The sequence below is a fragment of the Lepisma saccharinum genome, chromosome 11, assembly GCF_977018435.1.
Source record: "Lepisma saccharinum chromosome 11, izLepSacc3.1, whole genome shotgun sequence".
NCBI classification, from domain to species: domain Eukaryota; kingdom Metazoa; phylum Arthropoda; class Insecta; order Zygentoma; family Lepismatidae; genus Lepisma; species Lepisma saccharinum.
In genome coordinates, this window is record NC_139239.1 from 61,290,893 (window position 1) to 61,312,612 (window position 21,720).

At 39.0% G+C, this 21,720-nt stretch overlaps 1 protein-coding gene across 1 annotated transcript in view; it reads right to left on the minus strand.

The window, feature by feature from the left end:
* LOC145995271 (phospholipase B1, membrane-associated-like) overlaps nt 1-18,841 on the minus strand; it is a 30,944-nt gene extending 12,103 nt beyond the window's left edge. The window contains exons 1-7 of the mRNA XM_083131857.1: nt 18,700-18,841; nt 11,751-11,928; nt 10,066-10,279; nt 8,435-8,661; nt 6,054-6,216; nt 3,610-3,764; nt 2,191-2,356 (exon numbers count right to left, since the gene is read on the minus strand). Coding sequence (XP_082987983.1) covers nt 2,191-2,356; nt 3,610-3,764; nt 6,054-6,216; nt 8,435-8,661; nt 10,066-10,279; nt 11,751-11,927 — 1,102 coding nt within the window. The 5' untranslated portion in view covers nt 11,928; nt 18,700-18,841. The remainder of the gene's footprint in view (nt 1-2,190; nt 2,357-3,609; nt 3,765-6,053; nt 6,217-8,434; nt 8,662-10,065; nt 10,280-11,750; nt 11,929-18,699) is intronic.
* Nucleotides 18,842-21,720: the final 2,879 nt, after the last annotated feature.

Below are 21,720 nucleotides of genomic sequence, written 5' to 3' on the forward strand. Positions count from 1 at the left end.
CAAAGGTCTCCTTCTCCGCCATAGTTGCCGTTGAGGTCTTCACCGTAACCCTGGCAAGGGGTCCTTACAAGGTACTACCAGCCGGTGCCAGCTGGCCCAAGGTTTTTTAAAAAGAGGTGTTACTCCTCCTGATTCCTGGTTCTTCCGCCTCCTTCGCCGTTGAGATGCCCATCCATCTTCTTCCGCCATTGGAGCCGTTGACCAGTAGGTTGCTTCTTAGTCTGACTCTTTACCACTAGCCTGCCCAGCATGGGAGACCCTACCAGTAGCTATGCTACCGCTGATATAGCCTAGTGGATCATCAGAGTACGCAAGCCCCACCACCAACTACAAGGTCATGCAACCACTAGGTGGGGAAAATAGGTAAGTACCAGTGGTAAAATTAAGGAAATAAATGAGTGAAAGGTGTTCGGGCCTTATCGCATATTTACCTCATTTTTCACATGAAAATTTTATGTTCCGTCCATTTGTTCCTTCCCCTCCCACCTATTCTTGGCCCCTTCATGAAAATATTCTGGCGTCGCTATTGATGCAATAAAAGTTCAATGCGACAAATTACTGGCGAAGCTACTATAACAGTAGAGGGAAATCAAAATTTAGCGTCAAAGATTATGTACATTGGCCGGTTAGACTCTCAACTGGATATCGATTATACCACAACGGACATCACGATATCCTGTCTAGGTCTCAGAAATAGGGAAATTTGCTGGACTCAAAAGGCAAATACATTGCTAACATTACACCACAATAAATTATCCTTTTCCGTTTATTCCATTGTTCGAGTCATCAGTTAGACATGAATAAAAGCGAGTATGTGCTCATGAGTACGTGCTCCGAAGGTGGTAGGGTAGGTCCTCAAGAAATGAGCACATGCTCCATTTTAATATGAATGAGATCCTATCTCAACTAGTAATAATAGTTTCGAAGTAATCGAAACCAATGCACTTATACATGTTAACTCTCCAACTTGCTCTTATCATAGGCGCCATCTAGTGACCATGTTTTTTCTCAATTTCTTAATTTGGCTACTTATATCTACAAGGATACAAGAAAATGTATCGCGTTGGTGAAATAACAGCGAAAGGCGAGATCGCACAATCGCGAAAAGTAACACAGGATTAAATATGAAAGGAGCAAGAGCGATTAAACGCGAACGGAATAAACGCGGACAAACAAGCGCGAAAAGGTGTGAACGCGAAACATATTGAGCGTGAATGGAATAACAAAAGAATAGAATTTATTACTCCATATAAGCCATATACATTAGTATTTGGAGGGTTCAGTACAGTTCATATGAAAATATGATTACAAAATTTCTATAATTTACGATCTAGATATTCACTAACACTATAATATTCCTTATTAACTAGTAGTTTTTTAATTTGTTTTTGAAACTTGTCATACTTTCTGCTTTTATATCACTTGGTAAATGGTTGAATATTTTAATTGCCATCTGTTCGGGCGAAGGAATAAACTTCAACGGAATAAACGCGAAGGAATAAACTCCAACGGAATAAACGCGAAGGAATAAGCGCCAACGGAATAAACGCGAAGGAATAAACTCCAACGCAACAAACGCGAAGGAATAAACTCCAAAGGAATAAACGCGAAGGAATAAACTCCAACGGAATAAACGCGAAGGAATAAATTCCAACGGAATAAACGCGAAGGAATAAGCGCCAACGGAATAAAAGCGAAGGAATAAACTCCAACGGAATAAACGCGAAGGAATAAACTCCAACGGAATAAACGCGAAGGAATAAGCGCCAACGGAATAAACGCGAAAGATTAAGCGCGAAGGAATAAGCGGGGAAAGGATAAGCACGAGCGGAATAAACGCATAATGGAATAAGCATAAAATGGAATAACCGTGAAAGGAATTACAGCGAAATGGATTTATTCCGAAACCAAACTTTCACACTGGAATAACTACGAAAGGTAGAACCGCCGAACAGATTAACCGCGAAAATTTCTACTTTTAAATTCATTGATATAAGGGTGTCGGAAATTCTAAAACAAGGTATTAGTTTTGGTTCGAGCGGTACCAGGTTCAAGTCTTGGTGATCTTATTTGTGAAAAATAAAAATCGACTTTAAGCACCTCGCACTACTAAAACTACCTTATACGAGTTGTGGCCTTCCAAATAATCATTGATAAGCTTCAATTGACATATAATGAAACTTCACTTACTCAGATCATGCCCCTTCTCGCTCAGATGGAAGCAGTCACTGGAGAAGTAGCTGTAGTCTGTAGCGTTTCCATAGGGGGTAGACACTGTCGGTATAGTTGAATTAGCAGTGAAGGGTTGGGCGACAACAGTGAAATCTTCCTTTGTGTCATATCTACCGCTGTTGGCCTGCAGAAGAATGTACAGATAGTCTAATGTTAAATTCATTTCGGTCTACCTGTGTTTCTGATGGAGAGATTCTCTCAGATATCGACCAGGTGAGTTTTCGATAAACCTCCACATGAACAAAAGTCTACATAAAACGAATTAAAAGTAAAAAAAATATGAGTTGCTCTAAAAAAAATAGTATTAGGATAGGTATAAATAGTACTAGCACCAAACACATGGGCGTATCTAGCGGAGGTTGAGGAGGGTATTTACCCCATGGTGAACAAGTCGTGAAAAGTTTCATCCTGTTCATTGTCGTTCTTTGTGGATGGTAAAAATAAATGCTACAGTAGAGCGTCGATTATCCGAACGTCGGTCAACCGAATGACCGCTTAACCGAACTGTGTACTCGCTCACTTTCAGATATCTGTAATGAAAAAAATACGTGACTTAGCTGCTCGTAAGCGTGTAGGCTTGCTTAGACAGACCAAAATAAAGGATTTTTTTAAACGTTAATTTTGTGTACTGTGTGTATTGTTCATGCAAAATGCGTATGTAATATGTACATATTTTTGTTTAATAAACTGTACCACATACTATATATTCCTACTAAAGTTGCCTTTGTACGTTACTTTGTAATACATACTTAAAGATATGCCTGTTTTTATGAATAAATTTACTGTACAGTACTTCTTTTTGGCAAATAAACATGTACAGTTCGATTATCCGAACAAACCAGTTTTCCGAACACCCATGTCCCCCAATTACTTCGGATAATCGACGCTCTACTGTATTTCCTTTTCAAATAATTGAAAATAAAGCGTTACTCTCTCTGGAAGAAGTGTTCCCCCCCAAAAAGAATGGTTTGTTTGTCCCCCCTGAAAGAAAAGTGTGGTTATGTCCATGACTAAACATTGGATAATGTCCAAATTATCATTGCATGCTCATAAAGAACCATAGTTACAAACGTTAGGAGAATTAGTACATTTTTAACTGCCAGAAATATCTTGTTACACCCCCCCCCCCACACACACACACATATATATATATATATATATATATATATATATATATATATATATATAAATAATACGAATATTTCCAGAACCTTTCCCACTCAAATTGGATTCTACGCTCTTCCGAAGATAAATTTTGGAAGTTTTTCATCACTAAGATTAAAATATACAGAGTATGAAATTGCATATAAGTACGTTCTCCACACAGGGTGTATGTATGTTTGTGTGTAAGTATTGATGCTAAATGACACCACTTACCAACTCCATTTCGGCCTTTTGGATTCCCATTATGACCTCCTGAATCTCGTCCAATCGGTGGTCAGCTCGAGCTCCTGTGACGCATGCGCAGTAAATGACATGCATCAACCGGCAAATAATCGGCTTGTGAGTAATGTTGCGCAGGAAAAGCATATCTGCGAAGGAAAATAAAGCATTTGATGCAAAAGCGTGACACGTTATTAAATGTACAATATAAATCCACCTGCCTTGAATAAGTTAACACTTGTTCGAATCAAATTAATAAAGTAACCAAGAGATGTATAAAGAGTCAAAGAATGACATCAAGACTAAGATGTTTTATTAGTAAGTATGCTTATTGGGGCAGTGTTTGTCAACCGCCGGGTCGCAGCCCGGTAACGGATCCTGACCGGGAGAGGTTCTCCTGAAGATTTAGACTTGCAGCCCTAGCTGGCAACTGCCTGAAAAAAATACATTTCCTTCGAGGTTCACAAGCGTTACGATGAAATCCTTTTTCGCCAGGGGTGATAAGGAAATACTGGAAATACTTTCTCTTGCGTGCTACAATGCCAGAGGTCCTGGGTTCGAATCCTGACCTGGGCATGGATGTTTGTGAGTGTCCATTCATCAATTTCTACATGTCATCACTCATCCCCATCTTTGCATTAGCCACAATTGGCACAAGAAGCGAAGTAAAACAAAGCAAATCAATCAATCAATCAACCTTTCTCTTGCTTCCAGCCTCGACATTTCGAGGTTGACGGACATGCACCAAGGACAATTTAGTTTGTGCAGAAATATGTATTAACAAATATATTGCAGTGGAAATATCCTGATTAATTGAAATTCTTCGGTGTTCGAAATGGGACATGGCAATGAAAATCAGCGCTTACCAAATACATTTAATAATACTGTATCGTTCTGGCATGAACGTGGGATCGAACCAAGAACCATAACCATTCTGGTGGGTGATGTAACTCGCTTAATCATTCATCCTCATTATTTGAGCACTCCCCAGTCTTGGTACGCTTGATGGTAATAAGCAAGAGATACTAACTGCACACTTGGAAATGACAAAACACAATCACTTGGATTTTATACCTACAAGTCTAGATCAACATGGTTGGAACGGGATAATACCTGTCTATCACTGATGAAGTTCCTTGCTGACAGCTCTCGGAATCAATTCGTCCTCGATCGCTCAATCTCCCCAGTTGCTTCTCGTTCCAAGACCCAAGAGAAAAGACCCCACACCACCCGTTGCTCTCTAACTTATTGCTCATTCCGATCCCGTGGTTACTGCCCTCCAATACCAGCATCTCAACTCCAATTAACAAGGAAGATTTGTTAAGTACTGACGTGATATTCTTTGAATGCCTGAGAGAGCAACGGCCGGTGATTGAGAATATGAATTCTGGTTCGATATAATTCTCTATTTAGAGGAGATTGATACGATACTGGCCAGAGAAAACTAACAGATTCTACACTATCTACCAAAAAGTAATTGGGCACGTGTACAAATGGTTGTCTGGTGGTGCGAACCCTGTTAGAACCTCGTGGAGACACCTCTTGCTGCTGTAACAGCAGCCACTCTGTCACGCATGCTCTCGACTAGTTTGTGGAGGACGTCCATTGGAATATGTCGCCATTCCTCTTGCAAGATCTCACTCAGTTGGACAAAAATTGGCCGCATCTCCCGAGACCTCACCCGCCAGTCTAATGCCTCCCAAAGGTGTTCTATGGGATTGAAATGAGGACTCCGTGCAAGCCAGACCAATCGGTGAACATTGTTGTCGGCATACCACTGCATAGTAGCCTCCGAAACATGCCACCTAACATTATCATCCTGGAAGTAACAGGGGTCCATTCCGTAAAAACGCCACAAGGTTGGGAGCATTTCATTGTCTAGTATTGTACAGTATGCCTGTGAGTTCATTGTGCCAAGAACAACCACCAGTGGTCCCACTAAATGATACTAAATGATTCAAATTAGATACTAAAATTAACCACCATCATAGGTGCCCAATTACTTTTTGGTAGATAGTGTATTAGATCCCGTCGTTGTCCACAAATTTAAACCAAATTTTTAATTTGACAACAAGCCTAGAGATAATCGAACTAATAGTCCCTATGATTACGTGATAATTTATTAATATTAAATTTTAAGGGTACATATTAATTAACTTATAAAGTTAAAAAAATAAAAAGCTCTTTAGGAGTGAAAATATTTATCAGGGCATCGACTTTAAAAAAAAACTAATTTACCAGCCTGCAGGCTCACGAAGATTGAGAACCACTTCTCGCTATGAGTCCTAGAAAAACGGCTTTTTCTATCCTGTATGCAGCCACCCGATACATATTAATGGTTTCCACTGATATATATGTTTTCATTTAGTGCTCCAATCATGCGGTCGATCATTAGGTACCCTATGTTTCCTAATAATGAAAAATATTCACAGGCCTACCAGGTAAGAGAATCAGATTGATGAGAGTTCTTGGTAGCTTTTCTTGTAGGTAGTCGAGCGTTTCCATCAGCTTCTTCTTGTGGTCCTCGACTGCTTCCCTCCAGTCACCCCGGTAACAGATGTTGATGCACACGTCGTTGCCCCCGATGAAGACAGTGACGAGCTGCAGTTGAAAGTTTACAATTAGTTCATAGAATAAGTTGCAGTAGCGTTACTAACACGCTCTGCGCCACCCAGCTACGTACAGTTGTGCGCCCGTACTAGTTTAAAAAATATCCTTTATTTCTAAAATATCAATTTACGCCTACATTATTTGTATTAGGTATATACACACCAATCCGACACTGAATTTCTGAGAGCAGTTTTAATTATTTTTAAAACACTGAACGACAGCTCTCCACTGGCATTTGATGGAAAAATACAAAAATTCTCAGAGCAATGTCCAAATGTTGAAAAACACTGTTAAATGTTTCTTCAGGAATAATATAAGTTTTAAATAGTAACCAGCTGGATTCACTTCAGTCAAGATAAATCCTTTAAAAATTCGTGAAAGTCGATAGTCTTTTGCCAGTTCTCTACCTCAGCGGCCCTTAAGCCACCCCTGCCTATCACTATAGTTTGTTATATTGTTGTTGTTTTTTATTTCGCTTCTTCGGATTTTCCTTAGGTTCTTCCGTACAGTTCGAGCTTTTTATAAAGCAAGGTTGTCTCGGCTCCATCCGCCTCGAATTATCACGACTTTACTGTATTATTATTTGAATAATGTGCATTTACCCCCTACCTGAGCATAAAGTGCACTTGAAAAACTTCGACTATTTTAGTTATAGGAATTTGTGTCTAATAATACCAGCGGTTATACAATATATATAAAGCCCCAATCCCAACACTCACTGGCTCTCTGACATAAATGTTCACCATGAAGGAAGCCCCAGAGGCGAAAAATGACCGATTACGACCCCCCCCCCAGAAATCGCATCAAAAGGCCGAGAAAATTAAGAAATCCTTTAATTGGCCCTTTTTTAAGGGTAAAAATGCCCTTTTTTCACGTCCTTAGCAACCGTTTCCATGGCTCTTCTTTTTTGCTCACATTGATTCCTTGAATTCTTAATTGTCAAGCTACATTATATTTCTCACAGATCACACACAGATGAATGAACTCCAGCTTTTGAGAAGGTGCCTCAAACAAGGGTGACATCTACATAAGAAGAAGATTCAGTCCAGATACAATTACGTATATATTGTTATACTCATTGCGAAAATAAACGTTTAGAGGCATAATAACAAACAATTCTTCAGAGCTTGCCGTGCTTCTTGTTGTCCATGGAAACGGACGTTGCTAGGGAACTTAAAGAAAGTTTATTTTCACCTCGGAAACTACTGTAAGGGAATTATGCTAGACTTTTGGAATTTCAAAATACGAGCATCAGAATTTATTACAGAGGAGAGTTAGGGATTTGAGGGGAATGACGGAAAACAGTTATTATCCAATTACGTTCAAAAATGTGAAAATAAAAGACGTAAATATTGCATTTTCAATTTAATCGCTATTGAAATCGTTTATGCAAAACATCCAACTAATTATCTTGAAACGGTTATTACTTACCCAGTTAATTATTAAGAAAATAGACAATAATAGTTTGAATATTTATACCTTATTAGAGCCCATACACACATAAAGTTACTTTCTAAACTTTTCAAATTAGAGAACTTATACACTTGTTCCTCATCGTCCAATGCAACATGCAGACATTTTCAAAGTAATTAAGATCATTGAGGAACCCCATCTGTAACATGATTGCGCCCACAATCTGGCCGAAGGTCACGCATGCGAGCGTATAAGACGTGGTCAAAGGCCGCGTCGAAAGTACGCTAGTTCGATAACCAGTGGAGGCACATAGTGGTTCGGATCTCACTTTAAACTGTACGTTCAGTTCCGATTAGCCTTACTGTGCATAAAGTGGACTTAAAAGCAGGGTTCTTAAAGGTCCAGGAACACATAAATTTTAATGCGTTTTATTGGATTCCGCAACAGGACCGTAACATTTCTATCGCGCAATAAAAATTCGGTCCAAGTTGAATTTTGTTTCTTTTCAATACGGAACTTGAACCGTATTTAAATTGATCCGGAAGAAAGGTTCCTGAACAGAATTGAAATATTTTAAAAGTAGAAATGTTCTTTACGATCTATACCCATTTACGCTTGCAGTCCAGGACCCGAATTGAATTTATTTAAAATTCCTGAACCGTTAACAGCCCTGCTTAAAACATCAACACCAACATTAAGCGACAAAATCTTGTCACAAAATGATAACGTAGTTAGGACGTTAGTTGAAAGAAATGTGCATGTGCACAATTAGTAAATATGCATGTTCATGTCTCACCTTCCAATGATACTGCATGTTTACGTCCGGGTCGTTATGCAGTCTTTCCACCAAAGCCTGGGCTTCCGGCAGAAGGTCGTCGATTCCAGCTCCGCCGAAAGCAACGCTGAACTGGGACTTGCGATTGTAGAAAGTGGAGTCGCTCAAGGAATAGCCAATCAAATCAGGGTTGAACTCCTTCAGAATGTTCGGGAGGGTGTGGTGTCTCGACCAAGACCCCTGACCGCCTGGAAGAGACATATCTATTTCACCCTTGTACATTGAAGGAAAATGATTCGAGCATTTACCTCTTTTTAAACAACAGATACATACTGTCATAAATTTTGAGGATTATTTCATTGTCAGTACTCTATCAAGAAAAGAAAACCCCCTCTGGCGCTGTCGTTAAATTTTCAACCCTAAGCGAGCGAAGAGAGCGTGGGCGATGCAATCAGCTGCTTGCCATGAAATCCAGCCCCTGCGTTGCCAATTTTTTTAAAATTTGAATTTGAACTAAAATGTGTGGGTGCGTCAGCACTGAGGCTATTTTGCACCCGTCACGCTATACGGGGTCCAGCTCCTTATCGTAACAAAAAAAAGCGTGTCTGAAAACTAAAATTTCCTTACCTTGATTAAAAGCTGAGGCTAAAAAGGGCACTCAGCACGAATAAGGACAAAACGCAGGACGACACAGAATTATACTGGCCATGGGGCCGGTCGCCAGAGCCTCGTTAGTCCGCAGCCCAGGAGTTGCCAAAATGTGTGGCGTTCAAAACACATCCTATCCTCGTCACCTTTAATCAGTGACAAGTGTTTGTACAATCATAAAGTAGAATACAGTACAGTATACGATGTTGAAGTTCTTGCCAAAGGAAAATTATAAATATGACACTCGGGCTCAAGCGTAGGAAACACTTTCGTCTGCTGTGACTGAGAGGAGCAAACAAATGACTGTCCACTTTAGTTCGGGAGTTGGCCACAGTCTTTCTCTTTTTGTTACGACTGTAGTAACTTCATGATTCCTTACTCGCTTCTTTTCTTTTCTTTTACGTTTTAGATATCTTCGTCAAACTCCTACAAAGTTAGATTATTCTAATTAATTTTAAAACATTTCTTGTCGCATACATTGTTTACTAATTTCACGACAGAAAAAATAGGCAATATTTAATTTTCTATGAAATTTTCCATAAATTACATTGATTTGAATATAAAATTTTGGGTGCGTCAGCACTTAGGCTATTTTGCACCCGTCACGCTATACGGGGTCCCCTTACCAGAACTAAACTAACTGTAATGTTGTATCTCAAGGGGCCCCGGGTTCGATACCCGGTAGAAGGCACATAGTGGTTCGGATCCCACTTTAAACTCTAGTCCAGTCCCGATTAGTCTTACCGTGCATAAAGTGGGCTTAAAACACCAAATCAATCAATCAATGCAATGTCGTATCACTAAAAATTCTAAAATATTGTGGCGGGTTAAAAGCTGAGGCTGTAAAGGGGCACTCAGCACAAACAAGGACAAAACACAGGACAACACACACACAGTCCTACGAAGATTATACTGGCCGTAGGTTCAGACGCCAGAGCCTCGTTAGTCTGCTACATGTCAACATTTAAGAGGGAGAAAGAGAGAAGGTTAGAGAATTGCTTTACCAATCGCGAAAGAGATCCCTCTGTTTTCCACAAACGTGTGCAGAACATTTGTGGAGATGATACCATTGCCAGCAACGAGGCTGTCCCCCATGGCGGCCACTATGTCGATGTCGCCAGGCTTCAGCTGGTGAACGCTGGAGGGAGGGTTTGGAGACCGTGAGCTCAGGGTGTTGCAAGGGAAGAACCTGTCGAAAGATCTGGCGATGGGGAAATTCTGAAAATAACAAAGAGAAATAAATACAAACTACTGACATTTTTCAAAAAAATATGTACACATATACGGCCACAAGAAGTAAGAGAAATACGAGAGAAATTTTAAAATAGTATGAATCAGGCTTATCTATCCTTGAGAAATTCACTTTAGACGGTACCATTTTGGTCATGAATGCTAAGGAAAATGTTTTCGTCTAAAGGGAGCCTTAAGTGGTCGTCAACTATATCAAATATTGAGCTAGTTCCTCGATTGTACTCGAAACCAAACGTCGCCTCACATTCAGGCACTTAGGGCAAGCTCTGACATCTGACGGGAAATCTGGGTACTATCTGAAGATTCTTGCAAGCAGCAAGGCGACTGGCACAACGTACAAACATAAATGTTTGTGGTGGGGTTTTGCCTCCCATCGCTCCAATTGTCATAACAAAAAGTCAAAAGTCATAATATGGGCCTTATGGGTGGAAAAATAAAATAAAACAATTAAAAAATCCTGGGTACACCATTGACAGTATATTGGCTACAGGGATAAAAAGAGAGAAAGAATGAGACAAAAATAATGAAAAAGTGGTAGAGAAAGAGAGATGAAGGAAGAGAAAAAGAGAGAGAGAGATGCAGGAAGAATGAAAAAGATAGAAACAGAAGTGGAAAGAGAAAGGAAATATAGAAAATAAGGAAGAAAAAGAAGATAAAAATGAAGAACGAGAAAGAGAAAGAAGATCAATAGGAGAAAAAGACAGAAAAAAAGGAGAGAGACTGAAGAAGAATAGCAGACAGGAACGAATGAAGAAATAGAAAAGAAATAGAAAACCAAGGAAGAAATAGAAAGATAGAAGCGGATAGAGAAATAGCGAAAGATAGGAAGAGACGTGGAGCTGAAGGAGGAAAGAGAAAGAAAATTGAGAAAGTAAGATCGACTGCCACTTTTGGCTAATCGCGAAGATGAGATGAGTGATGATATAGTGAAATTGATGAAGGGACACTCACAAAGAATAACCATGATCAGGCCGGGGTTCGAACCCGGCACCCCTCTCGTCGTAGCGCGCTGTGCTAACCACCCCACTACGGAGGTCGGCAAAGGAAGTATAGGATAGAGAAAGAGAGAGAGATAAATAGAGAGACAAAATATGAAAGAAGAAGACACAGAATTGAAGGAGGATAGAAATAGAGAAAGTAAATAACAAGTAGAGAGGAAGGTTGATAGAACGATATAGAGAAAAAGAAGGCGAAAAAGGGAAACAGACAGAGAAAGTGATATAGAGTGAAACATAGGATTGAGGGAAAAGTAGAAAGAGAAAGAAAGAATCTTAAGAGTCTATCGAAGCAGAGTGCACCTGAAAATATTTCGGCCTTCTGCGCATGCGAGTAGCGTTTTGTGGGAGGGGCTTTCTCTGCAACGTGAGACGAGCGACTCGCTTCGAATGTGCACGCAAGATGAGCAGGGACGTTACGAATATAATTCAACTCTACCTACCCTCATGGAATCTGCCCTGTCTCCGGTTTTTCCAAGAACCTCTAGGAAGACGTCGGCAAACATCTGAGGGAAGCTGTGGCTGCGGACTATCGCATTTCTAAGGCGGTTGAACAACGATTGACCGTTCACGTCGCTGTTGGCTAACACCACCAGTAGTAGTAACAGGAACGTCTGCATCCTGTAAGAAATAAAAAGTAATAATGCTAGAATCTACATCAGAGATTTAAAAAAAACTCCCGAATGATGGAGATACTTCCTACGGTTGAAAATAAGAGGCATGTCCTATATAAAGCCAGAATTCTTGTAACGGAATATCTTACTTTTTTCCCATGTTGACTTTGTTCTGTGGTCGGATAGGAATGGGGCTATTATTTTGAATAACCTGAGCAATACCACGATTGTGCTTCTTATATGATTCTTCTTTTTTTTCTTTAGCTCACCCTCTCTCTTTCTCTCTGTCTTCCTCTCTTTCTCTTTTTTATTTACTTTTATTTCTTTATCTCTCTCTCTCTCTCTACGTCACTTTCTCTTTCTCTCTTTATCACCCCTCTCTCTCTCTCCTCTCATCCTCACTACATTCGTAAGTCAACGATGGTCTGAACGGTTGCAGCAGCGGTATGTGATGTGTAAGGGCATTGTAATGTTGCCAGCAAGTGCCTGTAGAAGGACAATGTTTTCGCCTTATTAATAGCTTCAAACGATCCCACAAGAAAGCCATATAAGAAGAGAGAACAAGGAAACAAGCATTTTCAACTTGAGACAGAGAATGAGACACGCTCATGTTGTGTCGGCACCGATAAGTAAAATTTACTTGTAGTTGTACCTTAACGATAGGCCAGAGAAAACAAATGCAATACATTCATGTTAGTAAACCGTTAATAACCAATTACACAAGGAATTTAACATTAAACGTCGGTTCCTTTGAGGCAAAATGGCTGATTTTGTAACCTACTTGTCAACATCCTTCAGATTAAACACAAATTATTTTCATTTTGTACTTAAATTACTACCTCGACAAGATAACATTTTTGTTGTCGACAAACTATTTTCCGTTGTGTTTATTGGTGTCATTCACACTCCATGTTCACCGGAACTGTCCTGGTCATTATCAGCTTATTTTCATTTTCAAAAGAGGACTTAAAGTATATGTGTTTAACCCAGGCAAGTAACAGTTCTCTTGTTATAAATTAAGAACTGCTACCTCTGTTCGTGTATGCCACACGTTAGGAGCACCACTTAAATATGCCCGCTGTCTTTTGGTGTCACTCTGTATACCACGGCTAATCTCTATGGTTATGGGTTCTTTTCTTGGAATGCGAATCAAACAGCAGTGATATATACCAATTGATATAAATAAAGGAAATATATATTATGAAACTTCTACGATACAAAGATTATATGTATGAATTCTTAGTACAAAATTTTCTTCCTCCTTCTTTTATGGAAAGGTCATCTTCTTCTTTTGTGGAAGGATTATCTTCTTCTTTCCTTTTTTATTGAAAGATCATCTTCTTCTTCTATGGAAAGATTAGCTTCTTCTTCTATGGAACTATCTTCTTTTTTCCTTTTTCATTGAAAGATCATCTTCTTTCCTCTTCTTTTTTTATGGAATGATAACCTTTTTATTCCTCCTTGTCGTTTCTACTGTTACTCGATGTAGTTTGGGGCGACAAATATGGATATAGCGGTACCAGGGTAACGACCAAAAGGACAACCAAGGATCGCGGTTATACCAGCGCTACCATTGGCCCAGTGCGACAAATGTACAACAGCGCAACCGTAGTGCTTTGGGGCGACAAATATGGATATAGCACCACCAAGGGAACAATCCAAAACTCTAGCAAGAAGTTCCCTTCTCGCCAGACGGAAAAGACACAGATTTGAAGCAGCTGCTTAACTTCTATAATCCTCTATGTATATATACAACGTATGAGGATTATGTCGATCGTTGGGCTTCCTTTATTCCTTTATGTTTTTTATTCTGCATTTACAACTATTTAATCACTACTCATTCCCTTTTATTTATTTTATTTGGCTTTAATCACTTTTTACTTCCTCTTAATTCATTAAAAATTTACTTTCCGTTTTCCACTTGTGCTGCCATCTTTCGTCGTTTTCACCAACTGTTTCCCCATATGTTTATCATTGGCTTCGCTCATTCTGGCACGTAACAGAACGTTCCGACAAAGTTATCAGAAATTTATCGTTGAAGTTTGCTTAAAGAAAGTCACAAGCTTATGTCAAGCAAGAATATCAACGCGGTGAACATTAGAATAAAGTTTAGCGGAATATTTTTTTTTATCAGAAAGCACTGCCAAAGTCAAAATGAGGTAGGGTGACGACGTTCTATTTTCTCGACCAGTCCGCTCCCAGTTAACAAGAAATTCTAGATAAAAGTAGTCTTTTTTAAGTAAAAAAGATACGCACTTTTGCACGGTATTGATACCTCCAAGAAATGTTCCCGTATCTCTATCTCCTGTCGCTGTCATAAAAACAAGGAAATTGTTATTCTGATAAAAGGAAACTTTTTTTCTTTTCATTTTCCATATTCACCCTGCAGAGTGAAAGTGGATAAGAGTCTGCAAAGAAGAAACAAGATGGCGCTCCTTTAACTACATAACAGCTATACAAATCAGGCCGACAGTTAATATTTTATTGATCCTTGAGCAAGCTGATCAATGAGCCTTATTTAGGCTATATCATAATATTTTAGTATTGGCTAGGTTTTTATCTTGACAGGCGATATAGGAACGAGCAGTACGATTGACTAATTTAAGCGAATGTGTATGTTACCACATTAAATAAATAACATATCTGTAGTTCCATTAGCAGTATTATCTGAATTAAGTCGTATAGTTAAGCATTTCAGTAGCGTAGCTGGTATAGTAACGATCGAAAATATGCAGATTTGTATTTAATCACTTAAGGTTACAAACAATAGCTATATTTTTTCTTTGTATTTATTACGTACAACGTATTGAACATAATGTCTATTTTTGTACAGAAAATTAATTTTTGTGACTACCAAAAATTTAAAATAATAATGTACTGCACTTGTTTCGTGGAACAGAACGCGATATGATACGATACATTCTCTTTAGTTTCTGAAAGTTCAAGGTCGAGCTTTGGGTTGTCTCGAAATTCGAGACGAGGCCAGTGATGATTTATCCCCCCCCCCAACCAAATTCCTCAACATCCATCTAACACCCCAAATCCATCAAAACCACTCTAAATTTTTTCACACGGGTCCAGTCTATGGTCATATTGGCTCTAAATTAATACTTATACCCTCCAAAATACAAAGTTACATCTCCCTGTAGGAGATGGATGAACATCGGTACCATCCATGTCAAAAGAAACAGTCTCACAAGACTATCTGCCTACCTCCGTGGAGTAATGGTTAGCAGAGCACGTTACGACGCCAGTAGAATAGGGTTCGATTCGCGGCCTGGGAATGGGAGGTATGAGTGTCCCTTCATTAATTTAATCATATCAGCACTCATTCTTATCTTTGTAATTAGCCAAAAGTGACAGAAGAGCGTAGCAAAATAAACCAGAGCATAAGACTATCTGATAGACCACTGCAGACAATACAGGTTGCTTTTCACTCAGCCCAATAATGATGTCCTTGTGTCATTATAGTCTACGTCGCATTTTCCGAGTGTGTCGGATCAAATCTTTCACTTCGTCGGTCTCTGAACACAAACGACTCACAGAATCGCCGCAACCAAGCGAATCCAGCTGTAAATGCCTGAAGAATGTATGTTGCAACCAGTCCTGGACTTGGCTTGAATTTGCTCCATTTCATGTAGAGAGGATGTGTACTTAACAGCTGAATTTTTTCTTTTTGTATTTAAGTCCGCACAGAAGACTAATCGGGACTGGGCCTACAGTTAAAGTGGAATCCGAACCACTATGTTCCTCCACCAGGTATCGAACCCTGAACCCCTTGATTAGAAGGCGACGACGTTACCACTACGCCATCGGGAAGGCCAGGGGTTTATCCAAGGTTTTTCCCTTGGCGGGGTGTTGAAAACTTTCGGGGGGAGTGTAAGTTTGGGCATGTTAAGTGCACATTTTGGACCTTTTAAAAATGTTCTTCCTAATTCAATTTGTTCATAGATGTTACCAGAGATTAACCCCCCTCCCTTTCCCTACACGTAACATTTCAGAAGAAAAAATATGTCAAATAGATTTTTGTGATAATGTTAACATTTCAGTCTAACGTTTCGAATATTGCTTTCCGAAAATGTTCAGTACTTGATTTAATCAATCGTTAGATAAAACACAAGATATGACAATAAAAAACACAAAATAAACATATTATTACCAGTAATCATTTCATGCAATTCTTAAGAAATTGGAAACATTTGCGCAATATTTCTTGTCTTGGGTGTAACTCGGAGTTCATCTTTGGGGGGGGGGGGGTCCATTTCATGGATGAAATATGAATGCATGGATGAGTGCGCGCTTGCCTGTCTGAAGTAGTAGTAATAAGTACAGATATATTATAACTCTTAAATAAATCCTCAGACTGCGAGCGAAGCTAGCAAGAAAATTTTTAGAACTATTTCTTTGCAAACTGATTATGCATATTATTAATTAAGCATAGCGACAGTATCTCACGATGTTTAATCTTTACCATATTGTTTTGCTCGTTCAGCGTCCTTTTTATCTCAGCACATTCCCCCTGCCCCCTCCTGTTCTAGCTTCAGTTAGAAAATATGCATGTATAATTTTAATAGTTCTATGAAGCGAGTAGTTCCCAATTCTGCTGGTGTTTTCAAATCTCTGTTTAAACAATGATTCACAAACTGAAATAAAGTAATGAAACTCTATATATTTAGAGCATGGCCATGAAGACTTTAAAATGTAGTGGGAAGTTGGGATGCACGTTTCATAGATACCTGGTATTACTTTTGAACGAAATCGGTCAAGGAATTTCATATTGAAGTCTTACACTCTTACAAAACTTTGGAAAATACGCTTAGCGCTATTGAGAGTGTATCTTTCAAATACTGAACAGGAGATTAGGAGTCATGTGCCCCTTTGCCTTAAAAGAAAGCTAAATAACTCTTTCACAACTCTCTAATGTATAATTTCTTTAACAAAGGTAAGAACTCTTAGAGCCACAGAAATGGCCACATACACCAACTATAGACGCGAATGAATCACTTAGGTTCTTCATGAAATACTTGCAGAATACTCGAATACTCAGTCAGCAAATTTTATATTGGTACTTTATGAATATCCGTTGGAAGAAATTATACCTACATATAGTGTCCTGCTTTTCTACTTACCACTTTCGGTTTCTTTCTGTCTGGTTTCATTTTCTCTACCTTCTTCAGCCAGTTTTGCAGTAAAGTTTCAGACATTGTTACTCTAAGCAGAACGACAACACACGAACTGAGATGCTACACTGAGACTGACCTAAGGCCTAAGGCATTTGACTGTTCTCTTCTGTACCACTCCAAACTCATTCATCTCGCCCAAGTTACAGAAAAATAGTGTTGCTAACCATAGTAAGAGAATTCACTACAAGGAGTTAAACCTCCATCTTTCAATTTCTTCCCTTACTTTTATCGTACATTTTTCACATGAAAGAATCGAAAGGAACATGCAACAAAATGTAAATTTCATTGACTCAGGGGTTGAATTTACAAATCTGTAAGTATTTAAGAAATATTCATTTAGGTATTCAAACGCTGAACTGTCAACACTGTGTGCGGTATGTGCTCCCTGTAAAAAGGGCGAGAGGTCAGTTTGACATTTTCCAGATGGCAGTGTCCCTTCCCTAGAACTGACCGAAGGGAGTTAGTGTTTCCAGGAAATTACCATGCTGCACATTCCACCCTCCTTCCTTGACAATGGTTTTAGTTGATCGAAAGGTCCATTGGGCTACACTTCTTGTAGGGCAACAAATGGTTCCTTTATGTTAATGTTCAATTATTGCCATTCTATTGTTGATATAAAAATCCATATTTACACCACCCTACGGGGGGTGCTACACTTTTCTGCTTGGGGGGGGGGGCTGTTCGTCAAAATTTTGGAGGATGTTGGGGTGGTGTTAGGGGTGTGTGGATAAATCACTGGGGGAGGCGTTAACCACTGATGTCAATCTACATGTGAACAACAACAATCTACATCTAGGTGTAAAAAGGGTCGCCCATATGCAGGACCACTAACTGGTTACGGTCCATATTACATTTTACTAATATGAATGATAGTACCTTATTTGAGGTTTTACAAGTACTAAGGCGAGTCACACAAAAAATAGATGAATATATTTTGAAGAAATATATTTTGAATATAATATACTTTGAACGGAAATATGTAATATACCTAAAAATATGTAATATTATGACATGATATGTATGTATATCGTTCCTGACAATGTAATTAACTGACATTTGTTATTTTTGTTGGCTGCATATACAGCAAGAAGTTACCATAAAATTTGAAATATGAAAATTTAACTGTCTGCCTCTCACTTTTTAAAAAACGAGGTAATGTTTATGAATATCAGTTTAGCGGATCAAAAATATATTAGTAAAAAATGATTCACTAGAATTTCATAAATTAGATTAACTATGCAATAGCGGTTATTTATTTGAAAACAGCATGGCCAGTTTTTAAAATACTTTAAAAACGGCATGGCCACTTTTTGAAATACTTTAAAAATGGCATGGGAAGGTTTTAAATACTCTAAAAATGGCATGGGAAGGTTTTAAATACTTTAAAAATAGCATGGGATGGTTTTAAATACTCTAAAAATGGCATGGGAAGGTTTTTAATACTTTGAAAAGGGATGGTTAGTTTCTTAATACTTTAAAAACGGTACGGCTAGTTTTTCACGGCTAGCGGAAATTAAAGATATTATTCTGTAGTCAGATTTTTACAGTGTAGATGCGATTTAAAGAAAAATAATGAAAAATCACTCAAGACTTACACGAGAGCTGGTAATGTAGAATCCAAAAATGAAGCAAGATCTTCGAATTTTCTGGCAGGTGAGTTGCCAGCTTGAGAACACAAGGCTTGTTAAAACGAACGTTGTGTACAGCCACTTTGGATACGACTTCAACCGGAGCTTTCCCATTTCTGCACGAATCTGCTTTAATCTTAGTTATGGCAATTACCTTCTCCTTTGTTTAAAGAGGTTACGTAACGCGAGGACCTTGTATTTTATCTTTCATACATTAAAAAAACAATTATTATATTTTTGGGAGGAAAATCCCCTAATTTGGAAAAGGGACTCGTTGCCGGTATACATAGTGGATATAATTATAGTTGATTTTTTTTTTTTAACGAATTACCAATTAACCATTAACTGCGGTGGCTCAGTCGGTAACGCGTCTGACTACCATGCTAAAGGTCCCGGGTTCGATCCCCGGCCGGTTCAAATCCGGGAACTTTTCTAACGATGGAAGCGGCCCCGGCTCCCACCCAGCGTCGAATAACATGGGTACCTGGGGGAAACCCTGGGGGGTAAAGGCGGTCAGGGGCGTGATGCTGATCACATCACCCCCACTCACGACCGGATCAAGAAAGTGTGGGGCGTTATCCCCACACTCCCTATACGCCTTCATGGCGTGGTGCTATGCACAGGGGAGCACTTTACCTTTTTTTACCATTAACAGAAGACTTAGCTTCAAGTTCAACAAACATGTAGCTGTTGCCTCAATGTCACCAGTCGTAATGCAGGATGTAGTTTATGAGGGAAGATAAATGCGACGTCACATTTAAACTTCAGGCATGAAACGTGTAAAATATTGCGTGATGTTGTTAATTATTTCACGACGATTTTCTACATCTCCAAGCAGTAGTATACTCAAGATTTTACTTCGAGGAAACTAAGCCTGTGAACGTAATAGGCTGCAACTTGTACGAAAGGTTGGCAAATTTCAAATAGCTACTAATGAATATTTCTCCCCATGTATGTGTATATAATTAATTGAGTTCGTTTGATTTACTTCGCAAAGTTAAGAATGAGTGATGATATGATGAAAGGACACTCACAAAGAAACCCATGCCCAGACCGGGATTCGAACCTGGGACCCTTAGTATGTGTGCATGTAGTGAGACAAATTTCCAGTCTTCGGCTATTTTTGACATTTTTTTCAAATTCTGTATGGGCTAGAATTTTTAGCTTATAGTAAGCAACCTCTAGGATTGCTAATCCGTCAATTGTTCTAAGAAGCTTCGTAATTTGTTGTGTTGTGTGTGGATGGACATGCCCCATAGAGAGGCAAGATTTCATTTTCGTGTCCCTTAAAATTGTATTAAATTGTATTTAAGTTCACTTTGCGCTCAGATAGGCTAATCTGAAGTTGACCTACAGTCTAAAATAAAATCTGAACCACCGTGCAATGCGCCTCCACCGGGTACCCAACCTTGATTACGAGGCATCAAAGTTACCATTGTTTTTGTCAACTTAATGCACAGATAGTCAAATCTTGACGTAAAGATGAAAGTGGGAACCGTCTTCTCAATTGTTCAGGGGAGCATGTCTTTTCACTATGTCTTGATATTTGAATTACGTTGACCAGGAGCGTATATTATAGACTAGCGAGGCTATCTACGAAGCCTCAAATCTAGAGAATAAAATGCAGGAGAAAAACTCATCAGAAATTGTAAATAATATTATTCATATCAGTGAGATGATGATGCTGATTCTGGAGTTGGCAACCTGATTTTTTATGAGTTGGCAACCTGATTTCTTATGAGTTGGCAACTTGATTTCTTATGAGTTGGCAACCTGATTTCTTAGGAGTTGGTAAATTATTTCTATTCATAGCCTAGGACCACGTGACATAGTGAGACAGCACAGATCTTCAGTATACGCCACTGACGTTGACATTCATAGGAATGCAAGGAGGAAGCTACTTTTGAAAATTAGTTATTCCCTATATGCTAGTTCTGGTGCTATCTTGCCAATGAATCTATTGGTTGTATCCGTATACCTCAAAATATAAGGTAACACAACTTCATAATAGCAACTACGTGGAGTGGTATGGCTTTATCACGTTGTTGACCAGCTTCCATTCGAACGACCAATATGATTTCTTATCATCTTTAATTTTATCTCATTAGTTTATACTTTTGGGTGGTTATGTGGTAGACCAGCAACAGCTTAAGCTCCTCCAGCAGTAAAGTCAATTCGATTTAAATCATCAGTATTAAATTACAATTCTTTGCAGATGCGGTCTACCGAAATCATTGAAAACTATCCAGTGCCCCCTCACACACACCAGAAAGTGTTAATCCGCCACTGTGCTTCATTACTATATATGGGTGTATAAGTACTATTTGTAGGTATGTACTGATTCGTTAGCGTTTGATTATGTTAACACCTTCCTCATTACACTATCACTGTAGTGTGTGCTAGAGTACTGCATAGAGGCTTTTTTGCTCGATCGTCTAATAGTTCGCGCGGATGACGTTAGATGGCTTACGGAATGGACTAGTTTCTTTGCTCGAGCTAATAACGCTCGAACAGGCAAACGATCGGTACACGCTCGATGTCCAGTAGTTCACGTACAACAGCAATTTGTCTGTGGTAGTGGGCTCTCAAATATGCTTCACGCAGTGAAATTGAAACTAAGTGAACAAAGTCATCATCTCCATGTTAGAATGTAATTTAGTCTATCTTACCAATACATAGCAATATATGTAAATGAATAGATGATTATGGGCTGAAACTACCTGCATGAATTTTACACATATATTTGTACGATTATTGTCACATTGAAATGATATTTGATATTCTATATATTCGAGCGTATCACACCAAGACCATCTTAGAGGCTCAGGCCGCAGCGCTCAGTCCTGACGTCATCATCTGGTGACGATCATCTAACACTGTACAAGGAAGACAATATTTTATCGTAGATGATTTAAGTTCGTTTGTTTCTCTTTTGGAAGGACTGGAAGCTCAGAGGAAGTTACTTATCCTCACCGTAAATATAGTTAG